At 34.7% G+C, this 16691-nt stretch overlaps 1 protein-coding gene across 1 annotated transcript in view; it reads left to right on the top strand.

Annotated features, from left to right (window-relative positions):
* Positions 1-16691, top strand: part of Nek1 (NIMA related kinase 1) — a 223133-nt gene that overhangs the window by 1479 nt on the left and 204963 nt on the right. Inside the window, 2 exon segments of the mRNA XM_047550153.1 lie at positions 7499-7647; positions 8274-8370. Of these exon segments, the coding sequence (XP_047406109.1) occupies positions 7531-7647; positions 8274-8370 (214 nt within the window). The 5' untranslated portion in view covers positions 7499-7530.

Genomic DNA, 16691 nt, shown 5'->3' with positions numbered 1-16691 from the left:
CCAAATATAAAAGCTTTATTTACATGTGGATAGTTTCCACTACAGGCCCTCCTGAGTGTTATCTGAAAAAAACAAGTATTTAGGAGGAAAAAAGTCCAGTAGTAACCCCATTTTTACTTTCTGCTTTTTTAAGTAATGAGAAATAAGAAGGGTACTTTTCTTCCTTGAGAAGATCCTCTCCCACAATTCAAATTGGTATTTATTATTTTGGGAATACAGTATGTATGGATTGTAGTTGCAGACAGTATCAAAAGACTTCATGAAATCTGTTGCTTTTCCATTACTAATGCTTCCCTTCAGGACAACTTGTCCATCAAAAATCTGAAATGGCTGATGAGGACTTACGTGCATGTGTACATATATATACATATATGTGTATAAATATATGTGTGTTTACTTTTACTATATAAATAATAGTGTGGTAGTCCTCCCTTATCCAGTTCAATTACCCATAATTAACTGTGGTCTAAAAATATCAAATGAGAAATTCCAGAAATGAACAATTCATAAAATTTTAAATTAACATGCCATTCTGAGTAGCACGAGGAGATCTCAAGCAGTCCTGCCCAGGACTTGAATCATTCCTTTGTACAGTATATTCACACACCGTATGTACTGCCTGCCTGTGGGTTATCAGATTGACTGTCACTGCTTGTATTCAGGTAATCCTTACTTTACTTAATAATCCCCAAAGAACAAGAGTGATGCTGGCAATTTGGATATGCCAAACAGAAGCTATAAAGTGTTTCCTTTAAGTGAAAAGGTAATAGTACAATACAATATTTTGAGTGAGAGATCATGTAATTTTTATTATGGTATGTTGTTAAAATTGTTTTATTGTTAATCCATTATTGTGCTTAATTTATAAATTAAACTTTATCATAGATATGAAAGTATAAGGAAAATGTAGTATGTATAAGGGCAGGTTCTATCTGTGGTTTCAGGAATCACTGGGGATCTTGAAACATGTCCTCTGTGGATAAGGGAGGTGTACTATATACCACATTTATTATTTTGATCTTTTTAAAATTTAATACTTAGATATTTGTCCATATTAATATAAATGCTGCTTCTTTATTTATGGTTATTTAAATTTTGCTATAAGAAACTGCTGCAGAGGATAACTATGTAAATATTTTCAGTACATTTGGAAGTATTTATAGTGTGAATTCTTAGAAATGGAATCATTGTATCAAAGCGTACATTTATAGATTTGGGATGGTTTTTCCTTAGCAGGTGGACTAGATTATACTACTATCATATTGTACCACCATATCATTTGCTTCCATTTCCCTCAAAACAGTACGATAATTTTTTTGAATTTTGCCAATCTGATGGGTGAAAAATGCTCGCTCAAATTTTTTTTTCTTATTGTAAAATATACATAAATTAGAAGTTATCTCTTCTTTCACATTTGGTTGTTCTTTACAGAAGATTGAATATCTTTGTACTTTTTTTCTGGAGACAAGGTCATGCTAAATTGCCTAGGCTGGCCTGGAACTTTCAATTCTCCTGCCTCGACCTCTCAAGTCACTGGGGTACAGGAATTACATGCATGAGCCACAGTGCCTGGCTACCTTTGTACATTTTAATATAATTCATATATAATATTATTATTATTGTTGTTGTTGTTGTGGTACTGGGGATCAAACCTAGGGAAACTACACTGCTCAGTTAAATCCCCAGCCCTTTTTACTTTTTTTCTGTCCTCAAACTTTCAATCCTGCTGCCTGCCTCAGCCTCCTGAGTTTCTGGGATTACAGGTGTGTGCCATTGTGCTCAGCTTTGTTGTTAACTTTTTTGGTGGTGAGGTTTGAAATCAGGATCTCGTGCATGCTAGACAAGGTGCTGAGCTACATCCCCAGCACCACTGAGTTTATCTTTTAACTTTGATCACTTTTCTGTTGGATGGTTTTTTTGTTTTGTTTTGTTTTGTTGTTTTTGCTTTTTATTTATTAAAAGTGATCCTTTGGTGATACGACCTAAAACATGTATTTTTTGTCATTCATATTTGACTTATACTAGTTTATGCTAGTAGTCATTAATCCATTAATACTTTTTGCTTTTATGTTGTACTTAGGCTACCCACTCAATGATTTTAAAGAAAGTCATTCTCTTATGTTTATTTTATTATTATTATGGTTTTATTTTTTCTATTTTAGTATTTAACACCTAGAATTTAGATTGATGTGAAAAATGGATTTATCTCCTACCCCATATGGCTATTTATGTTTTCTTTGAACTATTTAGTTCAAAATTTACATTTTTCCTACTGATTTGAAAGGTCATGATCATTCACCAGGTTTTTAAATTTTTTTGATTTCTTGACTTTTTGTGATTTACTTGCTTTATTTCATAAATATGGTAACTTTATAATAGATTTTGATATAATGTAGAACAAATTTTCTTTCATTATTTTTCTTTTTCAGTATTTCTCTGGCTATTCTTGTTTCTTTTTTAATATAAACTTTAAAATCAGTTTTTTTATCACCGCCAACCCCAAAACTTATGTTTTTATTAGTACAGCATTCAATTTAGAGATTTAAGAATTAAAATTTTCATATTTTTTTTTCCTTCTGTGTATGTTTTATTCTTTTTTCTCTATGTTCTTTGGTTAAATATTTTCTGTTGGTCCCTTTTCCATATTACTAATCCTGTCTCCTGTGTCCTAACTGCTCTAAAAACCCATGGATGAGTTCTTAATTTTAGATAATCTTATATTTTAGTTCTAGAATGTCCACTTAATTTTCAAAAATAAATTCTAATTCTATGTTGAAATTGTTCATTTTTTTAAAAAATCTTTTGTTCATCTTTTCCTTTTATTTTCTTGGACATATTAAACATAGTTGTTTTAAATTCCTTTATTGACAACTTCATGTTTCAGTCATTTGTGAGGCTCTTGTTTTTTGTTTTATATCTTAAACATGCCATATAAGTTTTGATTGGTTGCTTGATGTTGTGAATGAAAAGTCATAGAGATTCTGGAACAAAAAGGGTTAGTTTTGTTTTGGAAAGCTGATGGAGTATCATTGAATAACCTTGGTCCTATCAATGGTTGCTCTAAGGTTTTGTTAGGACTAGTCTTGTCTCAGTTTTTTCAAGTGCAAGCACAGCTTAGAAACTAGAAACGGATTGACACAAGTGGAATTTACTTGCAGATTTTTGGACTCCTTTTTTTTTTTTTTTTTTCCTTTCTAGGATTTTGGAAGCTCTGAAAACTGATTCATCTCTCCCCTCAGGCCAGGAAGACTGCTTCCTTATACTTGAGCTCTATTTTACTGTGGCACTATTTGGAAGACGTCTTCAGGGGAAGAAAGGCTAGGGTGAATGTAGAACTTATTAATATGTTGCCACCTCTCAATAATTATACATTATCATACATTTTCTTAGGTTTTAAATTGGTTTTGGAGGTGTGATGGTGTGAAACTTATACCCTCATGTCTAGTTTCATCATTTATTCTGGGGACTTTCATTTAATCTCCCGATCATAAGTGATCTTCTCAGCTGTGTCTGGTGTTCCCAGTCTAGAGACATGTGCAGTTTTCTACCAATTTGGAAGATGTGTAGTTCCCTGACTGGGAGAGATGAAGGAGGCACATTATATGTGTGGCTGCTGCCTTTCAATCAATCCTATTTTAATCCTAGTATTAGCCTGACATTCAGGTGCACCTGGTTATTGAGTTATTTTAGGAGGGAATTGACTTGTTTTGACTTATTTCCCACTGCTGGCTTAAAGTACAGCTTTTTTTTTGGCTTCTGTCAGTTGCTGCCGCCTTGTGCTTGTTATGTTTGCCAGTTTCCAGAATTGTTTTGCTGTTGCCATCTTGAAATCCTGTTCTGCCTTTTTGACTCCTTTAAAGTCACCTTAGGTGTGGGGAAGAAGTTGTATGTTCAACCTTACATGTTTCGTGGTAAGTTGTGGTTTTATGTAAGCATAGAGATGAACATTTATTTAGAATTTAGTTTATTAAAATAATGAAATAAGAACAGGATTCTCTGTTCCATCAGCTACATGTTATAATGTGGACAGTGCATTTTATTGCATTTGGTTGGGAAAAATTTTCTAGGATTATAATTCAGTTGAGAAGTCTCACCACAAGGAAATAGATAGCTCAATTAAGTATGAGACATTGAAAGTAACCTATTTTTTCATGGTTTTACTTTTATTTCCTTCTATGTATGTTAACTGCAGAAAAGGAGAGCTTGTCATTTATTCTGGAACTCACTGCCACAAGTCTTTTATTACTTGGACAGGTGTTTATGCTTGACATTATTTTGATAGCAATTAGAGTCATCTTTTATCAATATCAGGGCAGTAGATTCTCTTCTGTTTTACTGGATGAATTATAACCAAGATGCCCAATAATGTGTTTGGCAGTAGAATGCAGTGCTAGGAACTCTTGGAGCTTCCATGTTGTTTGTGTAATTCCTAGAAAGGAATTGGCAACTAAACTTTAAGATAGACCACATTGACTAGTTTTATGTTTCCTTTCTTGGCAAACAGTCACTTAGTAATGATTGTTGTGAAATAATCCTATGTGATTAGTATGTATTATAGTTTATTTTATGAAGTTTAGTTTTTTAAGATAAGTATATCTTGATTTTTTTATTTTCCTAAGTCTCAGCCATGTCCTGTGTGGGGAGGGAATAAGTAACCCTGGGAAGTGTGGACTGGCTGGAAATAAAAGACTGAAAAAGTAGTATTGAGAAATAAAAACAAAGGATGCAAGAAATATATATATTGAGCAGGGGCTTTATGGGTAGAAAAGACCTGATGGGTCTGATCCTAACAAAAGGGAAAAAGCTTGCAAATGCTTCATGGTGAAACACACCAAAGGAATTTACTCTGAGGAGGGCTTCTTCAAGGTAAATGAGAAGGGAGAGACTGTGTGGAAATTGGCCTGATTGGGGACTTCTCACTTGCACAGTAAGTCTTCCTCTTCCAGGCATCTGGTGCCACAAGGCTAGTTGGGGCACACTGGTTTCTCTTTCCACCTCTGGGGAGTTGCCTTTGAACCTCAGGCTGTCTAAGCCAATAAATTCCATGGTATCACAGAATTCTCTTTGAGCAGGACGTTTGCCAAGGGAACGAAGCAGTCTCAAATCAGTGAGATTACACTGAGTTCTCTGAGGGGCTTTCCTCCGCTTAGAGATGGCTCAGACACACCCACAGTTCACTCTGGGCTTCTGACACTTAAGTAGCACAGTAATATAACGTATTGAACTTTCCCATCTTGGAGAATTCATCAATCCATGAAACCCCAAGTTTTCAATTCCATGACTATTTCAGTGAAGTTGACACAGGTGTGTTAAAATAGGTTGGAAATCTTAGTCTATAACTTATATAAAATTTATTATCACTAATGATATTAATGAATATTATCAGTTGTTATTCATGTCTTTCCTCAAAAGAATACAATTCTAAAAGCATAACTGTTTATTTGAAAGTTACCATAAGTGGTATATTTTTTGCTCAGTTTAAGTTTTTTAGGTGTTCCATAAGTGGGACAGTGGGACAAAATTGTTTAAATTTTGAATGGTTCCCAGATAGCCATTGTATTACACCAGTTGATAAAACTTGGATTTAATATGTTTGGAATGATTTTCCCTCTTTAACTCACTGATGATGCTGATATGCTATGATAATGTTTCTTTTCTTGTTTCTCTTAAAGTTGCTAAAAACATTCTTGTTTCCTGTAGAAATTTGAAATGGAATATGGCTATAATGTTTTCTAAGGTAGAGGAAAACCCCCATAAAACTTCATAAAACATAATTATCCCATCAATTTTTACCACAGGCTGCGTTCTAGTCTTTGGTTTTACATGCCCAGAATATGAATTTTGTTACTGAGATTGAGTCTTTCTTTTTTTAGAAGCAAAATAAAATTAAACAAATTTAGTATGGATGGATGAAATGACAGCATAAATTTATTAATTTACAATGAGAAAGAAACATGGTAAACTGTCCAGAAATGTTAAAATTGTTTCTCCACAAGCTCATTTTCCTAGAAGGGAGTCATACACTGGAAACCTGTTTGCTATGAATGGAAGTAGAAGAGAGCTAGTTGATAAATGAAATGTTTAGGAGTTTCAGATAAACATAGTGAATTCATATATGTACACATTAAAGGTAATCTTGCCAGTAGACTGTACTGATTATTGCTTTTATGACTCCCTGGCTCTACCTCTACCCCCGCCCCCCCCCCCACACAATGCACTTTCTTTTTCTTTAAGCTTTTATAATCTAGTGTATTGTACTTGGGCTTTTCCTGAAATTACCACTCTTGAAATTACCATTGCTAAAGCTACTGATGACCTTAATTACCTTGGTATGGTAAGGGTCTAACTATGATATCAAAAGTAGAAATATAAAGATTAGTACATTTGTTCACATCAAAATAAGCTTTTATATTTAGATAAAATGGAAAGATAAGATATAAGGGGAAGTCATTTGTGACAGATAAGGGCTTGATTAATTAGAATTTTTTGCAAATTAATAAAAAAAAAACATCCTAGTAGAAAATGGACAAATAAAATAGATGAGTAGTCCAAAGAGAAGAAATACAAATCTTCCATAAATGTGGAAGAATTTTTCAAGTTTATCAGTTAAGCATTATTTTATTCAAATAAAAACAAAACACCATTTTCCTCATCAAACAAGAGTAACAATAAGTTGTGACATAGCATTCACCATATGCCAGGCACTGTGCTTCATAGACGACTTACATTAACTAGTGGTTAATACTCCCAGTGGTTCTGTAAGTGCATAGTGTGGTATATGCGTTTTACAGATGAACAAACAGAGGCATGTAAAGATAGGTCAGTTGTCTCAAGCTATGTAGTATGTGATAAAGCCAGAGTTTAAACATGAACTCTCTTCAGTGCTCTTTAACTACTGCTCTTTATTGCCTCTCACGGATTTTAATAATTAATAACCAGTGTTAGTGAGGGTATGTAAGAACAGACATTTTTATATACTACAAACTAGAATATAAATTAGTAGACATTTCTGTAAGACACTGAAAGTTTTCTTATGAATATATTCTTTGAACTCATAATTTATCCTAAGGATATCCTTATAAGTACACTAAAATATACGTACATAAATTTTATCTGAAGTTTTATAATAGTAAGATAGCTTTGGTAGACAGTATCATATTAAACTTGCATTCTTATTAGATGTAATAAAATATTGCTACTAATTCATTTATGTAGGAAAAAGTTTGCTGTTCTCTGCACATATTTTAAGTATGTAAAATATTTGAAATTCCAAAGCATTCTTATAAATTGAAATGTCACTGTCTGGCTTTTGGTTGTAATTAGATTGCAAGAGTGAAACTGAGATGAAGTTTATTTAACTTTCAGCAAAGATGTTAGCCTTTTTTTTTAAGATAGGAAATTCCCAAGGAATTAGAATTGGTATTAAACATCATAATTTTATAGAAGACTTGCTTTCTCTCTTTAAACAGTTTTTTTTAAATTCTTTTTAAATATCTAGCATACCCATAAGAATGCCTTAGAAAAAGAACCATGGAGAAGTATGCTAGAGTGCAAAAAATTGGAGAAGGTTCATTTGGAAAAGCCATTCTTGTTGAATCTACAGAGGATGGCAGACAATATGTTATCAAGGAAATTAACATCTCAAGAGTAAGTATATTTTCAGTTTGATTACACAAGTAATTATTTGGTTACATAAAGTTCCTTAGAGGACTTGAAAAAAGAATAACAATGTATACCCTAAAGTGAAAGGCTGCCATAATCCCAGAGTACCACTACTTTCAGAATAGTCTGGATATCCTTTCAGATCTTTATGTCCTTGTGTTTTTGTGTTTAGAAAAATACACTTATTGTTCTCAACTTAATTTAGCTTAGACATCTTAAAATGTTTTTACATATAGATTCAACTCATTCTTTTTATTTTAAAATTTTATTATTATTATTATTATTGTTTTGGTACCAGGGATTGAACCAAGGGGTGCTTAACTACTGAGCCACATCCCCAGCCTTTTATATATTTTTATTTTGAGACAGGGTCTAGCTAAATTGCTTAGGTCTTTGATAAGTTGTTGAGGCTGGCTTTGAACTGGAGAATCTCCTACCTCAGCCTCCCAAGCCACTGGGATTACACGCATGTGTCACCATGCTTGGCAGCTCATTCTTTTTAACTCCTTGCTATGTTTTGTTGATTGGATTATATTAATGCTATTATTTTCTAAATTAGCTCTCTTACTAATGATTTAATTTGCAATTTTCTTTTTTTTCTCCCACTTAAGATGTCCAGTAAAGAAAGGGAAGAATCAAGGAGAGAAGTTGCTGTCTTGGCAAACATGAAGCATCCAAATATTGTCCAGTATAGAGAATCATTTGAAGGTTAGAAAAATTTTGCAAGACAATTCAAAATAAGTCCTAAGCCATTGATAATTTTGGATATTTTCCTTATAAGGAATCATTTTTGTGAATGTATTCTCAAGCGAAAAAAAAAATAGATTATATTTTTGCTTCATCTTATATGCATATAAATATCAATTTGATTCTAGGATAATACTGACACCATACCATATCCCCAGTAGTTTAATTCTGCCTGCTGTTATTAGTGATTGCTTAAAAAGGAGCAGTGTAGTAAGTATAAGAATTTGGAAAAGCAAAAACAGTAATTAACGTTTTTTAAAATGTTGCTGACTATTGAACCCAGGCCTAGATGAGACTAGGCAAGTGCTCTACCACTGAGTGATAGCCCCAGCCCTAATTAACATATTTTTAATCTAAACTACCTTTAAATGAATACTGCAAACACTACCACTGAGAAAACTTTCTTTAGAAAGTACCCTTTGTATTTGTATGTTCCTCTATACCTCATTATAATATTGAAATATATTGAAAGTTTTCTCAGATTCTTAAAATATAATAGCTATAATGGCTGTTTAGAGCTATATGCTATTATATTTGATAATGTAGGAAGTAAGCTAAGGCAAAGCTTCTTTAAAGGCAATTCAAGGTGATTCATTGAAGTCCTACTCAAATATCACTCCCATTATTATCAAAAATCCCTGTAAATTACAAACACAATTGAAATGACTATTTCAAAGTTATATCACAGTTTCAGAGTCTGAATTACAGCTAAAATAACTTTGTTCCTAGATAAACTTAATACCTACTAAATGAAAACATACTTTTAAAAAATATTGTTAAATTAACACATTATATACTGTTAATTTTTATGATGACAGTGAATTACAGATTTTTATCTTATGTGAAAGTAAAATGTTAGCCATACTTTCTTCTCAGGACCTTTAGATTCCCTTATTTATTTCCCCCCACCATCTGTCTTTTAATTTTTTTCTTTTAGCTCCACAATTTTATTTTATTTTTAAATTTTGTTTATTTTTTTGGTACCAGGGGTTGAACCCAAGGGTACTTAACCACTGAGCCCCATCCCCAGTCCCTTTTATTTTTGGATGGGGTCTCACTGAGTTGCTTAGAGCCTTTTTAATTGCTGAGTCTGGCTTTAAACCTGTGATCCTACTGCCTCAGCCTCCTAAGTTGCTGGGATTACTTGTGTGAGCCATTGCACCCGTCTTAGTGCCACAGTTTAATCAAGTTAAAAGGTTTTGAGTGTATGTTGACAAGTTTCCAGCAGATATTTTGTATTTATATTGTTGCTACAAGTAGAAACATCTGAATGATTAAAAAGGATGACACATTCTTCAAAGTTTTATTATTACTATTAAGTTTAAAGGAATACATGTTCATGATAACATATTAAAAAAGCATAGACATGCATGACTAGAAGTTAAGTACTCTGTTTCTATAACTGCATCCTCATTCCCACTCCCTAGGAATAAGTGCTATTAACAATTCAGTGTTTAATCTTTATTTTCTATGCCTATGCAAAATATATTGTATTAGGAAAAATAAAGTGCCTTATTTTTTCCTCTGCTCTTGTGCCACAATACAGAAAACTTCTCTGACCTCAAAAGATTAATCCAATTCAAGATTGAGGACTCAGTCCCCAAGATTGTCTCCATTTCAACCCATTCATAAGTCCAGACCTCTGGAACTTTTGCCTAACTGGCTACGAAGGGAGGTCTGCCCACCTCCCTACCCCCACAGTTTCATTTGATTTGCTAAAGTGGCTCACAGAATGCAGGGGAAAATATTTACCGATTTACTATAAAGGATAGTTTAAGGGATACAAATAAGTGGCCAGATTAAAGAGGTACATAGGACAAGGTCTGGAAATACTCTGAGCTGAAGTTGGGGTGCATTACCCTCCTGGCTCATGGATGAGTCTTGTTCATCTTTCTGCAAGCCTTCATATGGTCAGCTATCCAGAAGCTCTCAGAACCCTGTCCTTTGGAATTTTGTAGTCTCTCTCTTAGGTATCCATGATGAAACATAGATAACTGTATTGAAATGGGGTAGGGCAAAAAGGGTGTATTCTAATGCCAATAGACTGAGGGAAGGGAGACGCAGCATGATCTGTCTGTTGAGATTTTTCTTGGCCTGTCTGTGCATCTTTCTTTCCTGGTAATGGGTAGGAATCCTTCTGCGATATTTTTTTGCCAGGGGGCAGGGAGGGTTCTTTGTTTGCTTGTTTGTTTTGCAGTACTGGAGATTGAACCCAGGGCACTTTACCACTGAGCTACACCCCCAGTCATTTTTATTTTGACACATGATCTTGTTAAATTGCTGAGGGTCTCACTTAATTGCTGACACTTGTCTTGAACTTGGTCCTCCTGCTTTAGCCTCTGGAGTTGCTGGGATTACAGGTTTGTGCCACCATGTCTGGAGCAAATAGAGTTTTTATCAGAGAATTTATTAATGGTGGTTCAAAGACAGCAAAACAGGAAGATTAGAGTATATTTTTGGTTTCTGTGACCTGTCTTGGGAAGAGAAATTCTGGTTTCTATTACCTGCCTTAGAGAAAAAAAGGAATAGGAAAAAGAAGAACAGAGAAAACAGAGACTTTCCTAAAGCACCCCAACATTATTCTAGTTACTTAGAAAATAAAGACTTTGGACATAATGAGCCAGGAACCATCGATGAGTCCCCCTACACACAAGCATATACAGAAAATCATACATATTCACATAGCTTTAATGGTTTTTAAGTGAATATACATGTATTTCTGCTTTTTGTTGTTATTTTGTTTTTCTGATTATGGGTATCAGACACAAGCCTTTGTGCATTCTGGACAAGCACCCTACTACAAAACTATGGCCCCAGCCCTAATTCTGTATCATTTTCCTTTCACTTTATATCTCATGGATGCTGTTATCTTTTAATAACTGCAGTGTATTCTATCATATGCATTGTATGGCTCTATCACAATTTATTTAGCTATTTTTCTGTTCCAGATACTTAGGTGGCTTTTGGGTTTTCACTGTTACAGATAATGTTGCACTGAACATGCTTGTACAGGTGTCTTTGTGTACTATAGCATATTTTTGTATGAGTGGAATTCTTAAGCTAAAGAGAGTTTCTATGCCTCACAAACTCACCAGCCCTGACTTCCAAGTTCATTCTGAAAATTATATGGTGTAGTAGTTTTTATCTGCACATTCTATATATTTGATCAAGTCCATATTTTTGCTTTACAAAATCATCTTCTCATTTTATTCCATATAGCCCTTTGGACTTCAATTTCTCTCAGAGCTTTTGGGAACTTTCACATACAAATAATTATTGTTTAATAGTTAAGAATTTACATATGCAAACATTTTGTCATTTTTTAAAATAAGCAAGTTGGCTAAAAAATGCTAGTTTTGACATTTTGAATGTCTTGTCATGAAAGATGAGGAAATTAGGAAATTTAGAGTTCATTCCCATTGATTTTTGTTCATATTGACATGGTAAAAAAATAATTTACTTCATTCTGAAATTATACAATTATTTAACTTGGGATCTATATTTAAACATTTAATTCCCACTGTTGTTTTATAGTTTGGTGTTCCCATTCCTGAGTTATTTGTACTCATCTCTTGGTTGGTTCAATTTATCAGATTTTTCTCATGAAGAGTTTATGAATACTGTACTCCCTTAGTGCCATTAATATTGTATTTCTGAGAATATCTGACTGATATTCTGAGAATATCCAATTCCATACTCACTTATAATGGAGTATGAAATGTTACGGCAATCACACATACCACCTCCTTGATTCGTGTGTGTATGTATACATACTAAGCACACTACCTCTGAGATACCGTACTAGACCCAAGAGAGATTTATTTAAAATCTCGATATTATGTACCTGGGAATTAGTGCATGAGAAAAACAGATTTAAAAATTCTCTTTTTTCTGTTAAGCACAGATCATGTGTACTGGAAAAACAGATAGATGAATCAGTAAAAGGCATTGACTCAAAGATAAACTGGAATAGTTTGGATAAAATTGTTTCATTAAATTTGAAAGTGGGAAAAAGACAATATTTCCGTGTGTGTGTGTGTGTGTGTGTGTGTGTGTGTGTATGCGTGTGTATAATTTAAAATATAAATGTATAAATAGATTCTAATATTAACTATTGTAGGCATTTGAGTATTTCATCTGATTTCCTTCCATTTATAAATGCATATAAGTAAAAATTTTGATCTTATGATTAGGAAAATGGTGGATTGCCTTGTACAACCAAATATTTAAGTGTATATTTATATATGGTATAGTTTTTTTTCTGCTTCCATTATTTATATGTAATTCTCTTTTTGCTTGTCTTTGTCATCTTCTAATTGCTTTCATTTATTGTATTTGTCATCTTGATTTCTTATTTCTAGTTTTTATAGCTTTATGAAAGCATGCCAATCTCATGTTGAGATAGAGTTTGGCATTCTACTTGTTCCCCATTGCTGCTGCCAATACCTAATTAACCTGCATGAAAAAAAACTTCTCATAGGAGTTAAATTTGGAATACTTTGGCTGCAGGTAATAGAAAATCTGACTACTATTGGTTTAAGTGAGAAAGATACTCTCACCTAACAAGTCTTAAGATAAGCAGACCTATGGCAGGGCATATATGGCAGCTCATCTGTGTTACCAAAATCCAGGCTGTGAGTCTACGCTGCCATCCCTAGTATATAAGTTTTTTAGCTTCATGCTTTCTTGTCCCAAGACAGCTTTTGCAATTACAGGCACATGTCTGCATCCAAGGCCAAAGAAGAGTAAATGGTAGCAACAGCCACTCTTCAGAATTACTTTTGATTTTACTGATCCAAACAGAGTCAAATGATTATCTCTAACTTGATGGAAATGGGAATTAAAACATCTGGCTTTTTTTTTTTTTTTTTTTTTAAGCTTCTAAATTGAGGAATGGTGAAGTGGAAAGAGTGCTCTAATTGGCCATTGGGTTTGCCAACCAAGGGTGCATGCTTTACTGATTATAACTCACTCCCCATTACCATTTTTCTCTGAATTTTTCTTTAACATTCATTAGGGTTTTTTCACTTGATTTATAAGCCTTTTGGCTCTAGCTTCAAGTCGTTTCTAGGTGGAAATTTTGGTTTGACCTCAGGGAGGGCCTTTATTAGTGTACAAGCTTATTGGTGATAAAGTTGTGTCTTGTATTTGTGTATCCCTGGCAGAATGCCTGGTAAAAAGTTGGTGGTAAGATGTTGGAATAAAGAATAGATTAGTATTTACTTTACAGTGGAGACATTACTGTTAAACTTACATTTAAAATAAGTATTAATCTAAAAAGTAATACTATCTAGTGGCAGTATGTATTACTGAGTTCATGTTTTAAAGCTCCATTCCTTTAAAGGGAGGATTGCTTCTCCATCCCTCTCTCAGGTCCTATTAACACCCCCTACAGATATATTTTTGTTTTTATCTTTTTATTATTTTTATCTTTTATTATATACATATTGTACAAAATTCAGATATTACAGAATAGTAGAAAGCTTGTCTTCTTTTGCTATACTTGGCATACCTTTGTTCTTTTCTTGAAGTTAACACTATTACCCCTGTCTTGTTTCCTTCCAAAACAGTCTAAGCATTAATAAGCACATATAAAGGATAACATACTGTATGTAATTTTTGCTTCTTATGCTACATAAATAGTAACGTTTTATATATATAATATCTATATATATGTAATACTGAATTGTACATTTTGTTTTCTTTTTCACATTGTAATTTCTTACATGTATATTTGTATGATCTTTCATATAAAAGAGTAAATCATAAAGAGTTATGCACATTCTTAGCTTATTAATAGAAGTTCTCATTTTTTTTTTCTTGGTTCCAGGGATTGAACTTAACCCCAGATCCCACATCTCCAACCCATTTTTATATATTTTATTTTGAGACACAGTCTTGCTAAGTTGCTAAGGGCCTCACTAAGTTGCTGAGGCTGGCTTTGAACTACTGCCTCAGCCTCCTACACTCCTGGAATTACAAGTGTGTTCCACCTTGCCTGGCTCCAAGTTCTCAATTCTAATGGTGTATTACAAGCAGAGTAGCAAAATAAGGTGGATATGAGACCATGAACACACCACCACAAAGTGTAAAGTATTACTAAGAATAAGACCATATGACAGATAGTGAGGAAATCAGAAGTGGGAAATGATTCTTTGAATTATGATAGTTTCACTAGTAAGTAGTGGTTCAGTAAATGTTAGAAGTGATATTGGGATGAGTCTCAGTACCCCTCTCAGAGAGAGTATGGCCCTCAACAAGGGCCACTCAGAGGGTGGCTGAATGATTGTCAACAACACTGAGAGCATACTAATGTCCTATGATCATGTGGAACTTGCATTTAATGACATGAAGAATGTTCCAGAAACCTTCAAAGGGACCAAGAAGGGCACTGTCCACTTTACCCCTTACCAGGTCATCTTTCTGTCCAAGGGGAAGGATATGCCATTTTATCTCCTGAAGAACTGTGAGATCAAGCAGCCTGTGTTTGGTACAAACTACATCAAGGGAACGGTGAAGAAGGCTGAAGCAGGAGGTGACTGGGAAGGCTCTGCTTCATATTAGATGACCTTCACGGCAGGGGGTGCCATCGAGTTTGGGCAGTGCATGCTCCGGGTGGCATCTGAAGCCTCCAGAGATGAAGCCCCTGGCCTCTGGAGGGGTGTCCCCCCGGCTTCCCACACAAGCTCAACCCATAGTACCCCTCTTACCATTTCTGGGGCTGTCCTTGGGAGCATGGGGTGTTCCCCCTTGTTCCTGTTTCACTTTAGTAGCTCCTTCCCACAGGGACTCTCTGGTCTCCTCCTTTACTGCAGTCCAGCCATTCTGCACACAGTCTTGTGAGCTCCGTCAGACCAGCCACTTGTCTTCCCAGTGGCCAAGAGGCCCTACCGGGCCTGACTTAACCCCTGACTTCAGGTTCCTTCCCTTAGTCTGTGCTTAGCCCTGGAAGGCCACTGTCACACCTGTCAGCCCACATTTCATTCAGCCAGGATCGCCTTCCTTGTCCTTGGTCATTCTGTTGCCACTTCTGACTTCAGGAGCCTAACAGCAGGCCTCCAGGATTTGGTGGCTTCAGGGAAAGCCCACTGCTGCTGGGGTTCAGGGAGGAAGCCCCTCTGTTCTCTTGCTAGTGTTTCTGGAATTTGTTTTCCCTCTAGTCTCTCTTCTCTCTATGAGAGGCTTCTCAGCTCGAGCTGTAGAGTGCATGTTCATACCCTCATGCCATTTGGGGGCTGCAGGGTGGACTGAGAACAAAGGACCCCCAACTCTGCATGCTGATCATAGCCTGCTTCTGGCCCTTTACTCTACCCCTCCCTTTTAAGCATCATGCCCCCTGAATGCATGAAGATTTGCTCATTTGTTCCTGAACCAGCCACAAAGTGAGGAGAGATGGTTGTTTAAAGAGAATGCCCTATTTATTTGACACACAAAAAAATCCAGTTATTCTGTTACTGTGAAATACACCCTATTTGCACTTTGGAAAAAAAAAAAAAAGAAGAGGAGGAGGAGATATTGGCTCCTCTTATGAAAAGACATAGGAGTGAAAAGAATGATTTAAAGTGTTTTTCTAGTCCCTTCCAATTTTGGAAGAGGCATGAAAGTCTCTTTCTTCATGGATCAGGATGTAAAGGTGAATAGGGCAGTGCCCCTTCTTATTTTCATTCACAAGTTATGCATAGTTTTTTTTTAAAAGAGTAAAATATCAGAAAACTCAGATTTTATCACAATATATACTTGCATTTATTATAAGTAATTGATTCAAGTGGATAAAACTGAAAGTGGTTATTTGGAAACTAAAATAATTCATATCTGACAAATAGGTAGAAAGGTATGATTTTGTATATCACATTTTAAAAATATTTTTTAGTTGTTGATGGACCATTTATTTATTTATATGTGGTGCTAAGAATTGAACCCAGTGCCTCATGCATGCTAGGCAAGCGCTCTACCACTGAACCACAGCCCAGCCCTGCATATGACATTTAAGGAGCTTATTTTATTCATTATTGAATGAAATCAAATATCTGCATTTTATCTATATTCTAGATATGTTAATGTCATTGTGAACCTTTCTTCAATAGGATAGTGTATTGTTGGTTTAAAAAAAAAACATAATGGAGTGCCAATAACTTGTCATCGTACAATCTTTATAACAGTTGTACCTGGAACTTGCAGCTTAATTCTTTTGAGTGTGGTTCTGTATTTTTTTTTTTCTGAACAGCTACTTTTTTGTAGACTTTTAAGTACTTTTAAGTTAGTTGAGTCATTGATATACATTT

This window comes from Sciurus carolinensis, chromosome 4 (assembly GCF_902686445.1).
Source record: "Sciurus carolinensis chromosome 4, mSciCar1.2, whole genome shotgun sequence".
Lineage (NCBI taxonomy): Eukaryota > Metazoa > Chordata > Mammalia > Rodentia > Sciuridae > Sciurus > Sciurus carolinensis.
Note: the sequence above shows the minus strand (reverse complement) of the source record. Positions and strands in the feature narration are given on the sequence as shown.